General features: G+C 32.2%; 2 protein-coding genes across 3 annotated transcripts; one reads left to right on the top strand and one right to left on the bottom strand.

Annotated features, from left to right (window-relative positions):
* The first annotated feature begins 10,606 nt into the window (after positions 1-10,606).
* LOC129942877 (phenoloxidase-activating factor 3-like) lies at positions 10,607-21,380 on the top strand. The gene is made up of 6 exons (XM_056051995.1): positions 10,607-11,368; positions 20,148-20,250; positions 20,328-20,509; positions 20,570-20,674; positions 20,759-20,944; positions 21,018-21,380. Exons 1-6 carry the CDS (start codon positions 10,717-10,719, stop codon positions 21,188-21,190), a joined length of 1,401 nt encoding a protein of 466 aa, XP_055907970.1. The 5' UTR covers positions 10,607-10,716; the 3' UTR covers positions 21,191-21,380.
* LOC129942878 (uncharacterized) lies at positions 11,374-12,184 on the bottom strand. 2 transcript variants are annotated; one of them, XM_056051996.1, is made up of 2 exons: positions 12,042-12,184; positions 11,374-11,978 (listed from the first exon to the last, which is right to left on the bottom strand). In XM_056051996.1, the coding sequence occupies exon 2, from the start codon at positions 11,952-11,954 to the stop codon at positions 11,394-11,396; it is 561 nt and encodes a 186-aa protein (XP_055907971.1). In that variant the 5' UTR covers positions 11,955-11,978; positions 12,042-12,184; the 3' UTR covers positions 11,374-11,393. The 2 variants fall into 2 exon arrangements, with proteins under 2 accessions (XP_055907971.1, XP_055907972.1); XM_056051997.1 differs by having other exon boundaries at positions 12,048-12,168.
* Positions 21,381-23,707: the final 2,327 nt, after the last annotated feature.

The raw sequence follows: 23,707 nt of genomic DNA on the forward strand, positions 1-23,707 counted from the left end.
CGACACTGAACTTTTTAGTCAAGAGTTCGAAGTTTACAGATGTTGTTGATAATGCAAAGGATTTAGGTGGAGGTGTTCTCATAGCGGTAAAAAATACATATTTCTCTTCTTCTGTATCTTTTCCATTTGAATTATCAATTGAACTGGTATGTGTACAGATAATGATACATACTAATACCATTTTCATTTTAAACGTCTACATTCCTCAAAAAAGTTTGGAGTCTGTTTATAACGATCTCTCCTTGGCATTAGACTATCTTATAAATTTTTCCAGCTTCGACCCCAATATTTTACTTCTTTGATTAAGTTTATTTGTAGACCAATTTGTCAATAATTGTGATTAGTGGTAGTATAAGTATAGTTTTCCTCTAATCACTATTTTACTCTTAGGTGATTTTAATTTACCACTCATTGACTTGATTCTATTCGAAGACGAATCCCGCCTTAAAGCCTCTCCTTATTCTTCACAATTTTAACTATCTCTTCTCGTCCTTCTTACTGACTTACAGAAAACAAGCTGTATTAAAAACTCAAAAAATCTAATTCTCGATTTAGTCTTTTCTTGTGACGCTATTAGTACTCTTGTTTTAGAAACTAGATCAGGAATTACTAATATTGATAAATATCACCCCGATTTGGAAATTTTTTTTAACAAAAGGTGATTAACCTTACTGAACACAGTAATTCTTTTAATTACTTTTATAATTTTGATTTAAGAAAAGCTAATTTCTAGCAGTTGCCTGAAGAATTAACCATTTTTGGAATTGCTGATGCATTAGCATTTTCTAACATTGACGAAGCAGTTTCAACTTTTTATAAGATCCTTAATTATTGTTTGGAAAAAAATGTACCCTTAAAGAAATCAAGAAATACAAACTTTAGTCGTTCTGGTACACGAAAAAATTGAGTTTACTGCGTAAAAAAAATAAGACATGGAAAACGTATCTCAAAACTCTGTCTCCAATCAACTTCTCTTTTTATGTTGAACTCTTTAACCAATTTAAGTCTCTCTCTAATTTTGTATGTGCTTGTATTGTTACTGATATGGGCACCTCTTTGAAAGAGGATCTTACAATATTTTGGAATTTTGTAAACTCACTCTGTAACTCTTGAATTGGCTATTCACGTTAACCTTTTCCTTTAAATAATTCCAAAGCAAAAGGTCCAACGGTGTCAAATCACATGATCTTGATTTTGTAGCGCAAAAAAACCATTGTTTCGTTAGCTGTATGACAAGTGGCATCATCGTGTTGAAACCACATATCTACCTCATCATTGAAGATGATTTTCTTCGAAAATTGTTTCTATTTCTTGCTACCATTTTGACCCTTGACGACCCGACGCTAAAATGGTCAAGAAGCTTTAGTTCTTGGGTCAATTGTAACTTGTAAGCGAGTAAATGCAAGACATAATGCTTAATTTTCATCAACAACGATCGTGATAGGTGCAATTTTTGGACACGACTACGATTTGAGGTGAACTGTTCTTAAGTCACACTATCACGAAAAGCAGCAATAAATTATGCAGTACTATTTTAAAATAAGCCTGAATAGCGTAAACGCGTTGCTCGATTTTGAATCTTTCCATTCCTCATGAGATAGTCTGAAATTGAGAAACGTCAAATGAATTGCAGAGAAAACTCTACGCTTAAGTGTGGTTTACATTCAATAACGGCCCTTAAAATACAACCACCCTTTAGAAATTTTGTTTATAAATTAAAGGGCTTTGAAAATTTAAATGGCATATACATTTTTAAAGACGTGGCTCCCAGCCAAAATGATGCACTCAATTTCTTTGCTGAAAAATTTAAATAACAAGGGAACCACTTGAAAATGAAAAGAAAACCATACTTTATATAATTTATTAAGTTTATTCTTATGATGGTTTTAACGAAAAATGAAGAATTTATAAATTTTTAATAGCTTAACCAGTCATAATAATTATCTTGTTTAGAAACAATGTCTCAGCTAAAATGATGATGACTTTGTTGTATAACGAAATTGAAGTAGCAGCTCGTTTTCGATTTCATATCTAAATGGGACGCCATACGAGTATTGAAACCAGAGAATTAATAATTAAACATTTTAGAGATGGAAAAACCCAACGTAAAATTGCAGAAATGGTAAAAATTAGTTTTTCAACAGTGCAACATATAATTGAACGTTATGTCCGTGAAAATCAAGTGGTCAGTTAGGCAAAAGAAGCTCCAAATAAAATATTTTCCGATAGTGATTGCCGATGGATTGTAAGAAAAGTGAAGGAAGATCCTACCTCAAGTGCACTAAAATTAGCCCAAGATGCAGACAAATATTTACATAAAAAGTGCGGGGCTGAGACAATACGCCGTATTTTAAGAGATGCCGATTTTAATGGAAGGAGTGTCCGAAAAAAGCCCTTCATCAAATTTGCTCGTGAGCATCTTAACATGGACGAATTTTTTTTTTTGGAACACCGTAATGTTTGCTGATGAAAGTAAATTTAATCTTCACGGATCGGATGGTGAGGGGTACGTTTGAAGGCAACTAAATACGGAGATCCAGCCGAGAATTTACGTGATACAGTGAAACACGGTGCAGGGCATGTTATGGTGTGGGGCTGTATGTCTTCAGCTGGTGAAGGAAACCTGGTTTTTATCGAAGGTTATATGAACAAAAACATGTATCTAGATATTTTGAAGCAAAACTTGTTGCAAAGTGCTGAAAAACTAAACATAAAGAACAACTTTCGACTATGTCAAGATAACGACCCCAAACACAAGTCTGGCATTGTGCAAACTTGGTTAATCTGGATCTGCCCTCATGTCATGCAACCGCCTACCTAGTCGCCAGACCTAAATGCCATCGAAAATTTATGGTCGAAGCTGGAGCGCGAAATTCGAAAACATGCGAATTCATCCAAGGAAGATTTAAAAAGGCACTTTTGGAAGAATAGGGCACCATATCCTCGAAATGCACCGCAAAGCTTGTTAAATCAATGTCAAAGACGCTGGAGACAGTGCTTAGGCAAAAAGAGTATCCGACGAAATACTAAGAAAATTGTACGGGTTTTTTCCACTTAACTTAACACATTGCATCATTTTAGCTAAACAAAAAAATGAAATAAAAACACTTTATTTTTTTTTAGAACCACCAATTAAATAAACTTAATAAATAACATAACGCGTGGTTTTCTTTTCATTTCGGTGTGGTTCCTTATTTATTTAAATTTTTGATTAAAGAAATTGAGTGCATCATTTTACGTATACTTATTTTTCAAGTGAACATATATTTTTAAATATTAAGAAATAGGTATCTACTATTTTTAAACAGAATCTTTGAATACAGTAGGAAGTTCGTGAGATCCAATGAATGGCTTTCAATACAAAAAAACAATGGTGGAAACTACTATAAACCATGCGTTTATGATTCTATGGGACTAAGCTTCCGTAAGCTTTTCCATTTATACTATTTTGTTGGGCTTATTCCGAGTAGTTCGAAAATAGTGTTTGTTCAGCCAATCCCGAAAAAAAGAGCCTCCTTCTTCACATTATCGTCCCTAACAACGTCCAACTTCCAAAGCTTTTTAAAGACCAGCTTTGGTTCATCTCATCGAACAGTACAACAAATCTTTACATCGTTTTGGAGAAAGTAAAATTATTGAACTAGATATTTCAAAGGCATTTGATAAGGCCTGAAATCTTGCTCCTTTATCGAAATCGCGTTCCTTAGGTATGGACGAACCCCTTCTTTGTTCGATTAGGAGTTTTCAATATAAGTGGCTTTAGACAGATTCTGAAGTGCCCTGGAGCTCCGTATTGTCTCATACCATCTCTCTTCTTTTAACTTCCCATAGGAAGTAATTGTAATCGGTCCGATTCGTCGAATTGAAAGTTTTGACATTTCTCGACGTTTTAAGGTTACCAGAGTAGAAATAAATGATTTTTAGAGAGATGTCTGTGCTTGCCTGTGTACGTACGTTCGTACGTCGTGCGCTTGTGATTTTTTGTCGTCCATATCTCAAAACCCAGCGAAGATATCGACTTCAAATAAATGTTGTTATACAGATAAAAATACAGAACGATCCAGAAAGGACTTTCAACCCTAAATATTTCACGAACCAATAACGACGGTAACTTGAAATAAATTTTAAATTATATATTGTAACGTAATACTAAACTACTATACTTTTGGAAAACATTTCAGTCAAGGGGTTTCTTTTATAAATAAAAAAAAAACTAAAAAAAATGTTTTTCACATCGAAAATTTTACGAACAAAAAACAATTTTGTGCAATGAAGAATAGCGTTTTTAACAACTGATCCAATTTTGAGAAAAATCGAATTGACAGTTTTTTATACAAAATAAAAAGATAAAAAAAAAATTACTCAAAGTTAGTAAAAATTCACTTTCGACTTAAATATGTTTTTTAAAAATTTGAGATTATGGCTTTTAACTATTTTTTTCTTATAAGAAATATTGTTTTAACATTCGGAAAAATTTTCAGGAAAATCGAATTGATAGTTTTTTTTTATAAAAATAAAAACCTAAAAAAACTAATAAAAGTTGGTAAAAATTGATTTTCGATTCAAATATCTTTTAAAACTCTGAGATGTGGCCTTAAAATTATTTAATCTTTTAAAGGATTTTGTTTTAAACATTCAGTAAAATGTTGGTAAAAATTACAAAAAATAAAAACTTGAAACTAATCTTATCTTATAAGAAATATTGTTTTCAACATTCGATAACATTTTGAGACAAATCGAATTGACAGTTTTCTTACAAAAAAAAATACTAAAAGTTGGTAAAAATTCAATTTCGACTTAAATATCTTTTCAAAAATTTAAAATATTGGCTTCAAAATTATTTTTTCTCACAGAAAATATTGTTTTCGATTTTCAGTAAATTTTTTATAAAAATTCAACAGTCCGTTTTTTCATACAAAAATAAAATCTAAAAAAAATAGTACGCAAATTTGGTAAAAATTGATGTGCAGTTCTCGATATCTCATGAACAATAGAATTTATTATTTTCAAATTAATTTCATTTATCCAATTTGTAAAGGGTGTCCCAAAATTAACGCAAGATTTGAATTAAATAGAAAACGCCATTTTTAGTCTTTTGATAGTTATATTTTTACTGACTCGTAAAGTACATAGGATAGTGTTATCTATGGAATAACATCTTGTAACCGTCTTGTTGAAATAACATATTGGACACATCAATATCATCCAATTTTGGCAGAAAGAACTGTGTAATCATGTCGCGATATCGAGCAGCAGTAACAGTCACATATTTCAAAAAAATATGGCCCAATTATGCCTGAAGCCCAAAATCCACACCATACAGTCACGCGTTGTGGATGGATTTGTTTTTCGACAATCACATGTGGGTTCTCGGAACCCCAAATGCGGCAATTTTGGCGATTGACAAAGCCATCAAGATGAAAATGTGCTTCATCGCTTAGGATGATTTTGCTCGAAAAATCAGGGTCCATTTGTTGATGTTCAATAATCCATTCAACGAACTCTCTTCCCTGTCCATGGTCATTAGGCTTCAATTGTTGAATTTTGTAAGCATGAAGACACAGATCTTTGGTGAGTATACGCTGTAGAGAGGTTCTTGAAATTTGCAATTCTTGTCCACGACGTCGAATTGAGGTTCCTGGATTGTCAGCAACACTCTCACGCACTGCTTCGACATTCACATTTGAACGGCTTGTTTTTGGACGACCAGTGTGTTTGGCCTCTCCAACGGATCCAGTCTCCATGAATTTTTTAATTAATCTCTTCACAGTTGACGAAGTTAAAACACTATTCCGACCATATTTTGTATGAAATTTTCGAACTTTTTTCACTATTTTTAAAAATATTCTTTTATAATGAAGACACGTTGTTCTATCGTGTAACGCTCCATTTTTTATAATCCTGTACTGTTAGCTGTCAAATTGCTTTTTTTTTCAGGGTTGCCAACACTTCACTGCACAAATGGCGGCAAATTCAAATCTTGCGTTAATTTTGGGACACCCTTTACAAATTGCTTGTTAATGGTTCTAACAAAATTATAAGTATCAAGGAAATGTATTAGCACTTTCTCTTAATCATAAACTACACCTGATTTGACAGCACTCTTAATTACATTTAATAATTCGTTTGAAGAAAAAGAACAAATAAAAACAATTCTTCCATTAGTACGGCTTTCATCAGACTCAAATGTGACTTTTATTTAAATAATCTGACAAAAGTAGAATTTTGTGGTTGATCGTAAAGTATTTTTCCGCTTATACAAGAAATATTTTAGTAATATAAGATGCAAGAAATTTTAAGAATTTCAATCTTGAAAAACCGACAATAAGCCATAACAAAACGTTTAACCAGTTAACTTGGATATGGTCAAGAATTATCTAAATGCTATTCAATGTCACAAATCTTATAATCTTATAATATTTAATTAATAAAATATACAAAAATTATGTACATTTAAGTTTATTTTATTAAAAGAAACAATTGGTCTTTGATAATTTAGTTTTCTTAAAAGCTTTATAGGATTAAAGCTTGCTCAATTTTTCAAGAATAAATCAATAAACCCACTTTGGATGTTTGAACTTCACAACTAATAATAAATATTTTAATTTTTGTATATAATACTCATTTGAGTAACAATAGATACTTTTTTATATTAATTGTAAGCGTGACCTACTGTAAGGGCATAAATATTCAAATATAAAATCAATTAGATTAAATATATGTATCTATTATTTGTATTGTTATCGACTTCTTTTTAGATAAATTAATTAGGCATTTTTAATACGAATTAAATTTTTGACCTTTTTTTTTAATTTCAAATTAAATAATTTGCATTTTGAATATTTGTTGAATTAAAATGATTGGCTTGAAAAAATAGTTAAAAATGAAAATGCATTTTTGTGTTTTTCGAGATTAAAAATAATAAGAAAAAACAACCTAAAGAGCGGTGCATACTATCTTAAACTAAACTTTTGTAAAATTTCAATTCGACACCTCATGGGGTCAATGATTTGCGTCAAATGTGTTTTTATGATCATATTTCCCTTAGTGCACCCATAATAAAAACAAATTATTAATATAACATTAATCATGCTTTTTAAATTACAAACATAGATCTCTTTTAATTGTTAATACGACTTACAGAACAAAAGCCGCAAATTAAATGACTAATGAACGCGCTGAATAAGTAGCAAAAATATTCTATTTTTCTTAAAACTTTAAATACGGGATTTCATTTGATTATTTACTTGTGAGTTGTTTATAAAAATTTGCATTTTTAGATAATTTTAAAGAAGTATAGACTTTTGATATTTATATGGAGATGTTAGCAAAACAAGAGTGTGGGTTTACCGTTACGCTCTTGATTTTGCTTATATTTTAATTGTTTATTTTGTTTTAAGTCTCATTTCATCACTTAATGTTTTTAAGCTATGAAGAAGAATTTTGAAAACTCCTTGTAAAATATTTTTAACTTCCCATAGGAAGATATTGTAATGGGTCCGATTTGTCAAATTGAAAATTTTGACATTTCTCGACGTTTCAAGGTTACTAAAGTTGAAATAAAAGATTTTTAGAAAGATGTCTGTGCGTGCGTGTGTACGTACGTTCATACGTCCGTACGTTCGCGACGTTTTTTTCGTCCTCCATAGCTCAAGAACCAGAAGAGATATCGATTTCAAATAAATTTTGTTATACAGATGATAAGGCAGAAAGATGCAGAAAGGGCTCTCAAGAAAATTGCGTGTGTGTTTTTTTACCATAGCAGTTTGAAAAAAAAGGTGAAAATTTTGGTTAACCCTAAATATCTTACGAACCAAAAACGCTAGAGACTTGAATTAAATTTTATATAATATATTGTAACGTGATACCAAACAAGTATATTTTTTGAAAAACATCAATATAACGGTTTTTTTATATATCAATAAAACTGAAAAAAAAAAACATTTGGTACCTCCAACATTTTACGACTGAAATATGATTTCATCTCTAAAACAATTTTGTGCAACGAATAATAATGTTTTTGATATCTGATAAAATTTTGAGAAAAATCTAATTGACAGTTTTTTTTTATAAAAAATTAAAATCTAAAAAAACTTATTTTATCTTATGAGGAATATTGTTTTCAACATTTTGAAAAATTTTGAGAAAAATCGAATTGACAGTTTTTTTACAAAAAAAAAACCTAAAAAAAAATAATAAAAGTTGGTAAAAATTGATTTTCGACTCAAATATCTTTTCAAAACTTTGAGATATTGGCTTTAATTTACTTTAATCTTTCAAAAAATATTGTTGTCAACATTCAGTTAAAGTTTGAAAAAAATTGAATTAACAGTTTTTTAACAAAAAAATAAAAACCTAAAAAAAAATTTATAAAAGTTGATAAAAATTGATTTTCGACTCAAATATCTTTTCAAAACTTTGAGATAATAGCTTCTAATTAATTTTTTCTTATAAGAAATATTGTTTTGAACATTAGGACAAATTTTGAGAAAAATCGAATTGACAATTTTTTTTACAAAAAATAAAAACATTAAAACAAAATGTATAAAAGTTGGTAAAAATTGATTTTCGACTCAAATATTTTTCCAAAAATTGTAAATATTGCTGTCAACATTCAATAAAATTTTGAAAAAAATCGAATTGACAGTTTTTGTGCAAAAAATTAAAAACCTAATAAAAATTTATAAAAAGTTGGTGAAAATTGATTTTTGACTCAAATATCTTTTCAAAAACTTGAAATATTTTCTTCAAACTAATTTTATCTTATAACAAATATTGTTTTCAATATTCGATAAAATTTTGAAAAAAATCGAATTGACAGTTTTTTTTACAAAAAAAACTCTAAAAAAAACAATACTAAAACTTGGTAAAAATTTACTTTCGGCTCAAATAGCTTTTCAAAAATTAAAAATATTGGCTTCAAATTTATTTTATTTCACAGAAAATATTGTTTTCGATATTCAGTAGTTTGTATATAAAAATCCAACAGTCCGTTTTTTCATTAAAAAAAATATACAAAAAATAGTACGTGAATTTGGTAAAAATTGGTACGAGTACATATAGACAAACTTTGAAGCAAGACAAATCGACAGACGGAATGGGAAGTTATCAGTGTGGGTCGCATCCCAGCCTCTTTTTCCTTACATCTTATATTCATTAGTAGCCATTGGTCGCGTTCGGCGATCAATCCAATGCTATCTGGATAGGTTTGTGTCAAAAACAAAAATCTTAAACTAGCCGCAAAACATCAGTTGATAATGTTTAAAGCTAACTTTTGATTTTCTGTTGTTGTGTTGTTGTGTTGTTTTTTGATTGTTTGACTCTTTTCATAGCCGTCAAATTCAAATCCAAACAATTTTTAATTTGTCAGATGTTTTAAATAGTAACAAATAATTGTTTTGAAAGTATTTTGAGAATGGATAACAACGAGTGCGGTGCAGCTGCCAAATTCCCATTAAATTTTTTTTTTAAATTGTAATAGTATTAATGCGAGGAGAGCTGAATCTGCAGAAAAGTCTAGATCGGAAGATTTGATATTAACTCCAAAATAAATCAATTTATTTTGACCAATGGAATGCAAAAACAGAGCAGAATCAGAATCAGAACGGCTAATTTGAGAAAGCACTTTTTATGACAAGAATTACTCTTGGAAATTTTGCCAATTCCAAGAGGCAGTACCCGTGAAAAAAACTTTAGATGGCATAAGCAGGGATCCAGTCCAACGCACTAACCATCATACCAAGGGTACTACACCATTAGTAAATGAAAGAAATATAGTTTAATTTAAATCCTTGATTGCCTATTTTTCGAAGTTTCTTAAATGGCAATTTCATTTAAAAGAGCACAAGCCGCGATCTTCTTTTTAAATTGACTTTTCTAAAAAGTTTGTGAGATTTGACAATCGTATGTATTCACATCCTTCGTATCGAAGCCATTTTAAATATGGCTTGCAATTAACCCTAGATATTTTGTGTCATTGTTTAATGTCAGATTACAACGAGTTAAAAATTAGAACAATCGATCTATAAGTTTATTAAAAATCCTTGAAAATTTATATAACTTTGACAGATTCAACTCTTTTAAAGCGACTCTTTTTGACATTTTATTATTAAATAAGGCAGCTTTATTTTCCTGTCTCTTTTTACCTATCAAATAGCTGTCAAACTAAGTAACCTTAAAATAATCCTATGTGAGCACTACCTTTTGTAGCGCTCAGCTCTTTCCGGTGTTTGTTTTTAGGTCAAGATCATCGCTAGAGGAATATGTTGCTTTGGAATAAGAAAGGAAAAATTATTTCTAAAATAATTTTAAGAATACAAAAATCATAAAATACTTCTGTCAGGATGACAAAAACAAATTATATTGAATTCACTGGTGCAAGGCAGAATAAGTGAATCCTTCGAAAGAAATTATTTAAACTCACAATTTTGATTTAAAAATAAAAAATAAATTAATTTATTTTGCCCAATGGAAAGCGAAAAAAGCTTTTGGCAGATCATTCTTATAGTTTTTTTTATATTATATTCATTAATAACAGACTTTATAATGTCTCAAGGTTCCATTAATATTAAATATATTTTTTCTTTTTTTGTAATTCCAGTAGCCAATGCCTTACCAGAATATAGATTCTCACATTTGGACTCAAGTCCAAATCCAGAAATAAACTATTTCTTTGAAAAAGACTGTGAATGCGTGAAACTAAGAGACTGTAAGACTATGATTACACTTGCAATAAAATCTCAATCATCTGAAAAAGTTTATATTTACGATAAAATACGAAAGGCTTCGTGTGGTTTTGATGATAATCACCCACTCGTTTGTTGTCCATCATCCGACGAGAATAACTATTCCCCTCATGAATTCGAAGAAGAAGACGAAGATGAAAAGCCCTGGATATGGGATACCACCAAATTAAACAACAATAAATATTTCTTGGAAAATAGCAAAAAAAAGAAAATTATTCCAAAATTTAATTACGGTTTCGAAGAATTCCCGGGCTATGAACAAAATCTAGTGGATTTTGAAGATCCTCACACAAGAAAGAATTGCCCCCCATCTTTCGAGGATGGATTTGAGGACGAAATCAACATCAATTCGAGAAGGAAGCAATTTAAACCTATTATTGATCCACATGGTTATGACAGTTTTGATGCTCTCTACGGTTATCCAGCTCCCAGTGGGTTTAAGTTTTCAAAACTAGATCCAACAGTTGAGCCACCAGTAACGAAACGAATCGAAATTGATTACAAATCTAAGCAATTGAACTCGGAGTACTGTGGACTCTCAGTGAACACACGAATCGTTGGTGGAAAAGATAGCGGACCTGGCCAATTTCCATGGATAGCCCGAGTTGGATATAAAAACAAGAGTAAGTAAATTGAAGAAACGTCTTTTTATTTCATAATATTCAAACTATCAACAATAAATCGCATATTTCTGGCTAGTGAAACACCAATAACAAACAGCAAAGCACTCTTTAGCAATGACTTTGTCGATTTGTCCATATGCATTAGGCTATCAAGTTGGCTTGAAACGCTTTGCAAGCTTAATGATGACGGAGCTGAAGCTAGTGGAACTGGTTGATGATTTCTGGGTGATTTTGATGTTGTGCTTGGTTTAGATTCATAATCTTGGGATTGTATCAATGTTGATGGCTTTGATTTAATGCGCTTAAGATCTGGTTTTGTTTCTGAGTTAACGTTTGATGGATATGGTGCTGTTGACTGCTGTGCCTCTGGCTCAGGAATCAAAGCATCTAACTTGCTTTGTGATTTGGATGTTGTGTTTGGTCTAGATTCACTTTTCTGTGAACATATCGATGATGATGACTGTAATTCTGAGCGCTTAAGATCTGATATTGGTTTTGATTTGAGGTTTGATAGACTTGTTATACATGGTGGTCTTGGCTGACATGGGTCACACTTTAAATGGTTAGATTTGCTCGTAATGCTCATAGTACCCTCTTTAATTTTCTTGATCTGCAAAAGCAAAAAAGATTAATTTTGACTTCAATTTTATTTTTTTATAATTGAGTGCAATACTTGTACCGAAGAAACAATGGAAATATCCGATTTCAATTTCTGAATATTGTTTATGATTTCGATTTATTGTTCGCAGCGTGTTTAGATTTACATTATTTTATGTGACTTGTATTGTATAAAATTGTTAGGTTTATGAAAAGTATTCAAAGCGTCTTACACGATGTTTTCATATTAATGATGAAGAGGCATCGCATCTTGCAGGCCTTAAATTAATATCGAAGTACGGAAAATTGTTATTTTGAAATAAAAATGCATGCATATGTTGCAGCTTGCAGAACGTCAATTTAACTTGTGTAATAGATTATTATTTACGGTATAGGAAATTGGAAAATTGAAAGATTTACTGAGAGTATCTTTTAATTAATAAAATACACTACTGGGTCACACCAAACGTATTCTTTTTCTTTTAAGGCTATACAATTTTTCGGCATTGGACATTTGAGCATAATATTTGTAGTAGTAGTATCTAATCAAACCTTGAGCTAGAATTATTAAAAACTATTTAAAAGCTGTACACGGCTTACAGATAATTGTTATCAGTTGTTTTGAAATCAAGACTTGATCGTAAGGTAAGTTTTTAGGCTGTATGCGAATTACGTCTAAATATTGGATATATTTTGACAGTAGCGTGGTGAATAAAACTAAATTGTGAACAAAAAAAACAAAAATAAGATGTTTCTTTGAAAACCAATTCAAAAAACTTAACAGTTTTGCGCTCTTTTACCAAAACGTAAGGGGACTTCGTAAAAAGTCTGCTTACATTTTTCTAAACTCCCAATTATTTCCACACGACGTATTAGTTTTTACAGAAACGAGGCATAATTCAAGATTTTCCGCCGACACTGAACTTTTTAGTCAAGAGTTCGAAGTTTACAGATGTTGTTGATAATGCAAAGGATTTAGGTGGAGGTGTTCTCATAGCGGTAAAAAATACATATTTCTCTTCTTCTGTATCTTTTCCATTTGAATTATCAATTGAACTGGTATGTGTACAGATAATGATACATACTAATACCATTTTCATTTTAAACGTCTACATTCCTCAAAAAAGTTTGGAGTCTGTTTATAACGATCTCTCCTTGGCATTAGACTATCTTATAAATTTTTCCAGCTTCGACCCCAATATTTTACTTCTTTGATTAAGTTTATTTGTAGACCAATTTGTCAATAATTGTGATTAGTGGTAGTATAAGTATAGTTTTCCTCTAATCACTATTTTACTCTTAGGTGATTTTAATTTACCACTCATTGACTTGATTCTATTCGAAGACGAATCCCGCCTTAAAGCCTCTCCTTATTCTTCACAATTTTAACTATCTCTTCTCGTCCTTCTTACTGACTTACAGAAAACAAGCTGTATTAAAAACTCAAAAAATCTAATTCTCGATTTAGTCTTTTCTTGTGACGCTATTAGTACTCTTGTTTTAGAAACTAGATCAGGAATTACTAATATTGATAAATATCACCCCGATTTGGAAATTTTTTTTAACAAAAGGTGATTAACCTTACTGAACACAGTAATTCTTTTAATTACTTTTATAATTTTGATTTAAGAAAAGCTAATTTCTAGCAGTTGCCTGAAGAATTAACCATTTTTGGAATTGCTGATGCATTAGCATTTTCTAACATTGACGAAGCAGTTTCAACTTTTTATAAGATCCTTAATTATTGTTTGGAAAAAAATGTACCCTTAAAGAAATCAAGAAATACAAACTTTAGTCGTTCTGGTACACGAAAAAATTGAGTTTACTGCGTAAAAAAAATAAGACATGGAAAACGTATCTCAAAACTCTGTCTCCAATCAACTTCTCTTTTTATGTTGAACTCTTTAACCAATTTAAGTCTCTCTCTAATTTTGTATGTGCTTGTATTGTTACTGATATGGGCACCTCTTTGAAAGAGGATCTTACAATATTTTGGAATTTTGTAAACTCACTCTGTAACTCTTGAATTGGCTATTCACGTTAACCTTTTCCTTTAAATAATTCCAAAGCAAAAGGTCCAACGGTGTCAAATCACATGATCTTGATTTTGTAGCGCAAAAAAACCATTGTTTCGTTAGCTGTATGACAAGTGGCATCATCGTGTTGAAACCACATATCTACCTCATCATTGAAGATGATTTTCTTCGAAAATTGTTTCTATTTCTTGCTACCATTTTGACCCTTGACGACCCGACGCTAAAATGGTCAAGAAGCTTTAGTTCTTGGGTCAATTGTAACTTGTAAGCGAGTAAATGCAAGACATAATGCTTAATTTTCATCAACAACGATCGTGATAGGTGCAATTTTTGGACACGACTACGATTTGAGGTGAACTGTTCTTAAGTCACACTATCACGAAAAGCAGCAATAAATTATGCAGTACTATTTTAAAATAAGCCTGAATAGCGTAAACGCGTTGCTCGATTTTGAATCTTTCCATTCCTCATGAGATAGTCTGAAATTGAGAAACGTCAAATGAATTGCAGAGAAAACTCTACGCTTAAGTGTGGTTTACATTCAATAACGGCCCTTAAAATACAACCACCCTTTAGAAATTTTGTTTATAAATTAAAGGGCTTTGAAAATTTAAATGGCATATACATTTTTAAAGACGTGGCTCCCAGCCAAAATGATGCACTCAATTTCTTTGCTGAAAAATTTAAATAACAAGGGAACCACTTGAAAATGAAAAGAAAACCATACTTTATATAATTTATTAAGTTTATTCTTATGATGGTTTTAACGAAAAATGAAGAATTTATAAATTTTTAATAGCTTAACCAGTCATAATAATTATCTTGTTTAGAAACAATGTCTCAGCTAAAATGATGATGACTTTGTTGTATAACGAAATTGAAGTAGCAGCTCGTTTTCGATTTCATATCTAAATGGGACGCCATACGAGTATTGAAACCAGAGAATTAATAATTAAACATTTTAGAGATGGAAAAACCCAACGTAAAATTGCAGAAATGGTAAAAATTAGTTTTTCAACAGTGCAACATATAATTGAACGTTATGTCCGTGAAAATCAAGTGGTCAGTTAGGCAAAAGAAGCTCCAAATAAAATATTTTCCGATAGTGATTGCCGATGGATTGTAAGAAAAGTGAAGGAAGATCCTACCTCAAGTGCACTAAAATTAGCCCAAGATGCAGACAAATATTTACATAAAAAGTGCGGGGCTGAGACAATACGCCGTATTTTAAGAGATGCCGATTTTAATGGAAGGAGTGTCCGAAAAAAGCCCTTCATCAAATTTGCTCGTGAGCATCTTAACATGGACGAATTTTTTTTTTTGGAACACCGTAATGTTTGCTGATGAAAGTAAATTTAATCTTCACGGATCGGATGGTGAGGGGTACGTTTGAAGGCAACTAAATACGGAGATCCAGCCGAGAATTTACGTGATACAGTGAAACACGGTGCAGGGCATGTTATGGTGTGGGGCTGTATGTCTTCAGCTGGTGAAGGAAACCTGGTTTTTATCGAAGGTTATATGAACAAAAACATGTATCTAGATATTTTGAAGCAAAACTTGTTGCAAAGTGCTGAAAAACTAAACATAAAGAACAACTTTCGACTATGTCAAGATAACGACCCCAAACACAAGTCTGGCATTGTGCAAACTTGGTTAATCTGGATCTGCCCTCATGTCATGCAACCGCCTACCTAGTCGCCAGACCTAAATGCCATCGAAAATTTATGGTCGAAGCTGGAGCGCGAAATTCGAAAACATGCGAATTCATCCAAGGAAGATTTAAAAAGGCACTTTTGGAAGAATAGGGCACCATATCCTCGAAATGCACCGCAAAGCTTGTTAAATCAATGTCAAAGACGCTGGAGACAGTGCTTAGGCAAAAAGAGTATCCGACGAAATACTAAGAAAATTGTACGGGTTTTTTCCACTTAACTTAACACATTGCATCATTTTAGCTAAACAAAAAAATGAAATAAAAACACTTTATTTTTTTTTAGAACCACCAATTAAATAAACTTAATAAATAACATAACGCGTGGTTTTCTTTTCATTTCGGTGTGGTTCCTTATTTATTTAAATTTTTGATTAAAGAAATTGAGTGCATCATTTTACGTATACTTATTTTTCAAGTGAACATATATTTTTAAATATTAAGAAATAGGTATCTACTATTTTTAAACAGAATCTTTGAATACAGTAGGAAGTTCGTGAGATCCAATGAATGGCTTTCAATACAAAAAAACAATGGTGGAAACTACTATAAACCATGCGTTTATGATTCTATGGGACTAAGCTTCCGTAAGCTTTTCCATTTATACTATTTTGTTGGGCTTATTCCGAGTAGTTCGAAAATAGTGTTTGTTCAGCCAATCCCGAAAAAAAGAGCCTCCTTCTTCACATTATCGTCCCTAACAACGTCCAACTTCCAAAGCTTTTTAAAGACCAGCTTTGGTTCATCTCATCGAACAGTACAACAAATCTTTACATCGTTTTGGAGAAAGTAAAATTATTGAACTAGATATTTCAAAGGCATTTGATAAGGCCTGAAATCTTGCTCCTTTATCGAAATCGCGTTCCTTAGGTATGGACGAACCCCTTCTTTGTTCGATTAGGAGTTTTCAATATAAGTGGCTTTAGACAGATTCTGAAGTGCCCTGGAGCTCCGTATTGTCTCATACCATCTCTCTTCTTTTAACTTCCCATAGGAAGTAATTGTAATCGGTCCGATTCGTCGAATTGAAAGTTTTGACATTTCTCGACGTTTTAAGGTTACCAGAGTAGAAATAAATGATTTTTAGAGAGATGTCTGTGCTTGCCTGTGTACGTACGTTCGTACGTCGTGCGCTTGTGATTTTTTGTCGTCCATATCTCAAAACCCAGCGAAGATATCGACTTCAAATAAATGTTGTTATACAGATAAAAATACAGAACGATCCAGAAAGGACTTTCAACCCTAAATATTTCACGAACCAATAACGACGGTAACTTGAAATAAATTTTAAATTATATATTGTAACGTAATACTAAACTACTATACTTTTGGAAAACATTTCAGTCAAGGGGTTTCTTTTATAAATAAAAAAAAAACTAAAAAAAATGTTTTTCACATCGAAAATTTTACGAACAAAAAACAATTTTGTGCAATGAAGAATAGCGTTTTTAACAACTGATCCAATTTTGAGAAAAATCGAATTGACAGTTTTTTATACAAAATAAAAAGATAAAAAAAAAATTACTCAAAGTTAGTAAAAATTCACTTTCGACTTAAATATGTTTTTTAAAAATTTGAGATTATGGCTTTTAACTATTTTTTTCTTATAAGAAATATTGTTTTAACATTCGGAAAAATTTTCAGGAAAATCGAATTGATAGTTTTTTTTTATAAAAATAAAAACCTAAAAAAACTAATAAAAGTTGGTAAAAATTGATTTTCGATTCAAATATCTTTTAAAACTCTGAGATGTGGCCTTAAAATTATTTAATCTTTTAAAGGATTTTGTTTTAAACATTCAGTAAAATGTTGGTAAAAATTACAAAAAATAAAAACTTGAAACTAATCTTATCTTATAAGAAATATTGTTTTCAACATTCGATAACATTTTGAGACAAATCGAATTGACAGTTTTCTTACAAAAAAAAATACTAAAAGTTGGTAAAAATTCAATTTCGACTTAAATATCTTTTCAAAAATTTAAAATATTGGCTTCAAAATTATTTTTTCTCACAGAAAATATTGTTTTCGATTTTCAGTAAATTTTTTATAAAAATTCAACAGTCCGTTTTTTCATACAAAAATAAAATCTAAAAAAAATAGTACGCAAATTTGGTAAAAATTGATGTGCAGTTCTCGATATCTCATGAACAATAGAATTTATTATTTTCAAATTAATTTCATTTATCCAATTTGTAAAGGGTGTCCCAAAATTAACGCAAGATTTGAATTAAATAGAAAACGCCATTTTTAGTCTTTTGATAGTTATATTTTTACTGACTCGTAAAGTACATAGGATAGTGTTATCTATGGAATAACATCTTGTAACCGTCTTGTTGAAATAACATATTGGACACATCAATATCATCCAATTTTGGCAGAAAGAACTGTGTAATCATGTCGCGATATCGAGCAGCAGTAACAGTCACATATTTCAAAAAAATATGGCCCAATTATGCCTGAAGCCCAAAATCCACACCATACAGTCACGCGTTGTGGATGGATTTGTTTTTCGACAATCACATGTGGGTTCTCGGAACCCCAAATGCGGCAATTTTGGCGATTGACAAAGCCATCAAGATGAAAATGTGCTTCATCGCTTAGGATGATTTTGCTCGAAAAATCAGGGTCCATTTGTTGATGTTCAATAATCCATTCAACGAACTCTCTTCCCTGTCCATGGTCATTAGGCTTCAATTGTTGAATTTTGTAAGCATGAAGACACAGATCTTTGGTGAGTATACGCTGTAGAGAGGTTCTTGAAATTTGCAATTCTTGTCCACGACGTCGAATTGAGGTTCCTGGATTGTCAGCAACACTCTCACGCACTGCTTCGACATTCACATTTGAACGGCTTGTTTTTGGACGACCAGTGTGTTTGGCGTCTCCAACGGATCCAGTCTCCATGAATTTTTTAATTAATCTCTTCACAGTTGACGAAGTTAAAACACTATTCCGACCATATTTTGTATGAAATTTTCGAACTTTTTTCACTATTTTTAAAAATATTCTTTAATAATGAAGACACCTTGTTCTATCGTGTAACGCTCCATTTTTAATAACCCTGTACTGTTAGCTGTCAAATTGCTTTTTTTTCAGGGTTGCCAACACTTCACTGCACAAATGGCGGCAAATTCAAATCTTGCGTTAATTTACGAACACCCTTTGTTTATTTAGATAAGAAATCAAAACTTTTAAGAAATGCAACTAAATGTAGTAAACAACTAAAAATCTCGTTTACAATTTACAAAAAAAGATTTCGAAAACAAACTATTTCATTATTTGCAAAATATTGTTGGTAAATTAAAAATGTTTAAGAATAATTTTACTGACGACTTTTTTAACAAAACACGAAATCTACAAACTTTTAAGCGAGACAAATCCCTAGATGGGATAGAAAGTTATCAGTGTGGGTCGCATCACAGCCTCATTTTATTTTTATTTTAACGGACTATGCTTTAGTAGCATTCCTCTCCTTTAACAATTTAACCTTAACACTAGCGCTTCCAGGAATGCCCATCACTTTACCCTCGAGTAGGTCACAAAAAGCATCTGAGCAACACTAGATTTAAACCGATCATGGTGCTTGCTATCTCTAAGCAGATCGCGTATAAGCTCGATAATAGGTGCTATAACCAGACACTGTCTAATAAGAAAGCACGCTACTCGGCTAGGCGTATTCTCAAATCACTTTTGCAAAAGCTGTATGGTTTAGGAAGAGCATAGGAAACAGTTCTTCACCTTCTCTATACATGCATGGCTCAAGCTAAAAAACACAAAAATTACCTAAGAGAATCGTTCTATAACGATACAAGCGATCTAAATCATATTAGCCTAATCAGCCTCTCACATTTTATGAGGGGCTCAAACTGGTTTCATGGAGCTAAGGAAGAAGCCTCAAAATGCATGTGGTATTACAATGGGACATTAAACTGGAATAAGTGTGTCCTACAGCCACTTTAACTTACACCCTAGCCTCGAGCACAACTTTGGCCGTACTGTCAATTTGTTCTTTAGCCGTACTACGCGAATGTAAAATGCCTTGCACCGCCTAATCCTTCTCTGTCAATGTAATGTTCAAGAATTAAAAAGCAGTGTACATCGATACATCCTTTCAACCTCTCCCTCTCTTCCTAATTCTTATGAACATTACGTCTTTGGCATAATAAAGGTACACAAAACCCTTTGAGTGTTGGCTTATTATAAAAAAAGGAGAAGCCCCAAACAGAAGAAAACCCAATCTCGATATCAATAATGCCCTGGTTAACATAATATTCGAGTTAATGTTACATGGATAGTAGATTGTTGTGTCATGTTATTAAGGTGTTACTTACTAACATGTTTAACTAGAATTTATAAAACAAATAAATATAATTTAACCAAATTTGTATGTGATTTTAAAATCAAATTTAATGTAACCATTTTTATTCAGCTTCTCAAAAAGTCAGCTACCGCTGTGCTGGATCCCTCATCAGCGACCGATATGTCATAACTGCTGCCCATTGTGTTACAAATTTAATCGATTCTCTTGAATTGTAAGTGTTCATTTTATTGTTTTTTTTTTTTTTTGTTTAATTCACCTTCAATAATAAAATTATGATTTAAACTAAAGGTCTCACATTCGAATTGGAGAAGTGCGTGGTAAACGTAAAATAGACTGCAGTAAAAATCCAGTTTTGTGTCGAGTACATCAGGATTACGAAATTGAACAGATCATTCCTCATCCCAACTACGACTCACCAAAATATGCAAATGACATTGCCTTAATTCGTATTTCAAGGCCAGACGAAGGAGGTACGTCAATATATTTTTGTTTTATTAATTATTTAGTATTAATGTACATTTATTGCATAGTTCCCCTCACACCCATTTGCTTACCTTTTAACAATCTTGCACTACGGGATATTGAACTTACGGGAAGTTTGGCAATTGTTGCTGGCTGGAGTTCAAATATTGCAGGTTATTATTATTATTCACTTTTTTTAATGTCTATAAACATACAATGAACTTTTTGTTTTTTAAATTAATTTTAAATCAACTCAGGTACTCATCAATCAGAATTACTTGTGAACAAAAAACCGTCTCTACAGTATGTTCGGCTACCGATTGTTAATCGTAGCAAATGTGCCTTGACCTATGCCCAATTTAGTGCAAATTCTTGGACACCTATTTTTATTCAACCTTCACAGATTTGTGTCCAGGGAAGAGAAAATATGGATGCATGTCAAGGTATTTTCATATTACCATTTTAAAGTATAAAAAGAAAAAGTTTTGGCAATTCTATAAAATTTAATCTTTATAGGTGATAGTGGAGGTCCTTTAATGGACGATGGATCTTCAGATAACCGATTTCGTTATACACTTCTTGGTTTGGTTTCATTTGGTCCAAGGACTTGTGGAGTATCTAATTTTCCTGGAGTATACACACGAGTTGCATCGTTTCTCGATTGGATAACTTCCAACATTCAATTATAATTATTGTGATTTTATTTTTATTTCAATTTAAATTAATGTAAATATGCATAATATGTATTTAAAAATATTCCGAATTTATAATTTTAAATTTTAGTTATAAGCAAAAATGATTTAAAATTTTGTAAGTACAAATTTAGTTTAAGTTTAAGTAATTGTTTACTCAATATAGAAATTAATTATTTTGTGAAAAGTGTTTTTGTTTTTGAATTTTTCGAATTGAAAATTTTTAGTATCTCTTGATATTTCAAGGTCCCTACAATATATTTGTGCATAAGTACATGGTTATTTAGATAGACACGTACATTTACGATATCTTTTTTTCGTGAGCCATACCTATCTTAAGAAATTTCCAAAAATATATTTTAAGAAAACTCTGGTGTCGAAGCTTTGTTTTTAAATGTGTAAATTTTTTTAAAAACCATTGTCAACCTCGAAATGTTATCGAAAAGACACTTGGTCTGCTGAAAAATTATTTTAAATGCTTTGTCCATTCCCTTAACCACAGAGAAGAAGTTAAGAAAATACTACTGATTTCCTCTTGCCGAGTTCAAATCACGCTAACTTACTGTGGTCGAATTTAAATCAATTGAGAATCGCCTATAGCGAAATGCAGAACACGAAAATTCACTTCATTTTGAGTTCTAAAAAGAATCGGTATCTACCGATAAAAGTGAATTTCAGAACTCCAATTTATAGTTTGAATCGATTTCAACTTTATTTCGAGTAAAATTCTTCCGTAAATTTTTTAATTAAAAAATTCTTTTAAAAAAGTGTGAGCTAATTATCTCTCCTCCAGCTTGGGGGGTTGTGCCGTCGGGGTGACTTCCTGGCCACGTACAATATAGTTGTGAAGCACCAACAAGCCTTGGATACGGACCGATTCACTGTTGACAACCCAAGCAAACGAAATAATGACAACGAACTTCGGATATGTACGTGGAATGTTAGGTCCCTTAATAGACCACGTGCAGCTGAACAATTGGCGGAAGCCCTAAACTGCTGCAAGGCAGATATTACCGCCATCCAAGAAGTGCGATGGGATGGATCAAGCAAACGCAAACTACGGCGACTGGTACGGAGAACAAAGACAGCGTCTATTTGGGTGTGGATTTGTTGTTGGAACTAGGCTCAGGCAAAAAGTCTTGAGTTTCAACAGTGTGAGCGAGCGCATCACGACAATCCGCATCAAGGCTAAATTCGCCAATTTAAGCCTAATATGAGCTGCTCGCGAGCTCTACGAGCAGAAGAAGAGATAGAAACACCGGCTTCTTAAATGAACAAAAACAGAGCACGAGAAGCGCACGTGTGAGGAGATAGAGGGATGTCACTACAGGAATGAGGTGCCACGAACCGGAATGAGGTGACACGAACATCGTAGTAGAACCGCAATCTATGTTGAGAATATGGAAAGACCACTTCTCCAAATTATATAACGGCGATGACGAACCGAATTCCGCTGTAAGGGAGATAGAATCACTCAACCTAGGCGAAGCAGATTAACAATTCCGTCAAACAAAGCTGCTGGAGCTGACGGCATCGCTGCCGAACTATTTAAAGCAGCAGGAGATGACTTGGTAGGGAGAATGCACCAACTCATCTGCAAAATTTGTCCGGAAGAAAGCATGTCCGATGAGTGGAATATCAACATAGTTTTCCCGATACATAAAAAAGGAGACCGTCTAAATTTTCCCAACTACAGAGGCATCAGTCTCCTTAACATTACGTATAAGATCCGTTTTATGTGAACGTCTGAAGCCGTTCATCAACAAACTGATATTTTCAGTGTGAGTTCAGACCAGGAAAGTCTTGGAAAAGACTCAGGAATTTCAAATCAATGTCCAGCATCTTTTTATCGATTTTAAAGCAGCGTATGACATCATCCATAGGGAAGAGCTCTAAAGAGCAATGTCTAGTATTGGCATTCCTATAAAACTTATCCGTTTGTACAGAATGACGATAGAGAATGCACGCTGCTCTATCAAAGTCGGAAAAGATCTCACTGATGCATTTGATGCCCAAAAAGGTTTTAGACAATACGATGCACTGTATACGACTTCTTTAATATCATTCTGGAAAGAATTGTGCAAAACTCAACCGTCAACACTAGAGGCACAATCTTCAAAAGATCCATCCAATTACTCGGATACGCAGATGATATTGACATAATTGAAAGATCAAAGCGTGATGTCAGTGGAGCGTTTTTGAGCATTGCGACGGAAGCGAAGAAGATGGGTTTAGTGGTCAATGAGGGCAAGACCAAGTATATGCTGTCATCAAAAAAGGACACTGCACGACGACGTCTTGGACAAAACGTCACCATGGACAGCTATAACATTGAGGTAGTTAAGGACTTTGTCTACCTAGGCACCGCTATAAACTCAGACAAGGACACCAGCGCTGAAATCAAATGAAGAATAACTTTTGCAAATCGCTGCTTCTTTGGACTTAGAAGGCAATTGAGAAGTAAAGTCCACTCTCTAGCATCTAAAATTACCATCTATAATACACTCATCATCC

Source organism: Eupeodes corollae, chromosome 1 (genome assembly GCF_945859685.1).
Source record: "Eupeodes corollae chromosome 1, idEupCoro1.1, whole genome shotgun sequence".
NCBI lineage: Eukaryota > Metazoa > Arthropoda > Insecta > Diptera > Syrphidae > Eupeodes > Eupeodes corollae.

What these genes read in the sequence shown, in the direction of transcription:
- LOC129942878 (XM_056051996.1), bottom strand. Translation starts at nt 11,954, where the DNA reads ATGAGCATTACGAGCAAATCTAACCATTTAAAGTGTGACCCATGTCAG.
- LOC129942877 (XM_056051995.1), top strand. Translation starts at nt 10,717, where the DNA reads ATGATTACACTTGCAATAAAATCTCAATCATCTGAAAAAGTTTATATT. An exon ending in AGTTGGATATAAAAACAAGA is followed by an intron (nt 11,369 to 20,147) that starts GTAAGTAAATTG and finishes ATTTTTATTCAG; the next exon opens with CTTCTCAAAAAGTCAGCTAC. An exon ending in AAATATGGATGCATGTCAAG is followed by an intron (nt 20,945 to 21,017) that starts GTATTTTCATAT and finishes TAATCTTTATAG; the next exon opens with GTGATAGTGGAGGTCCTTTA.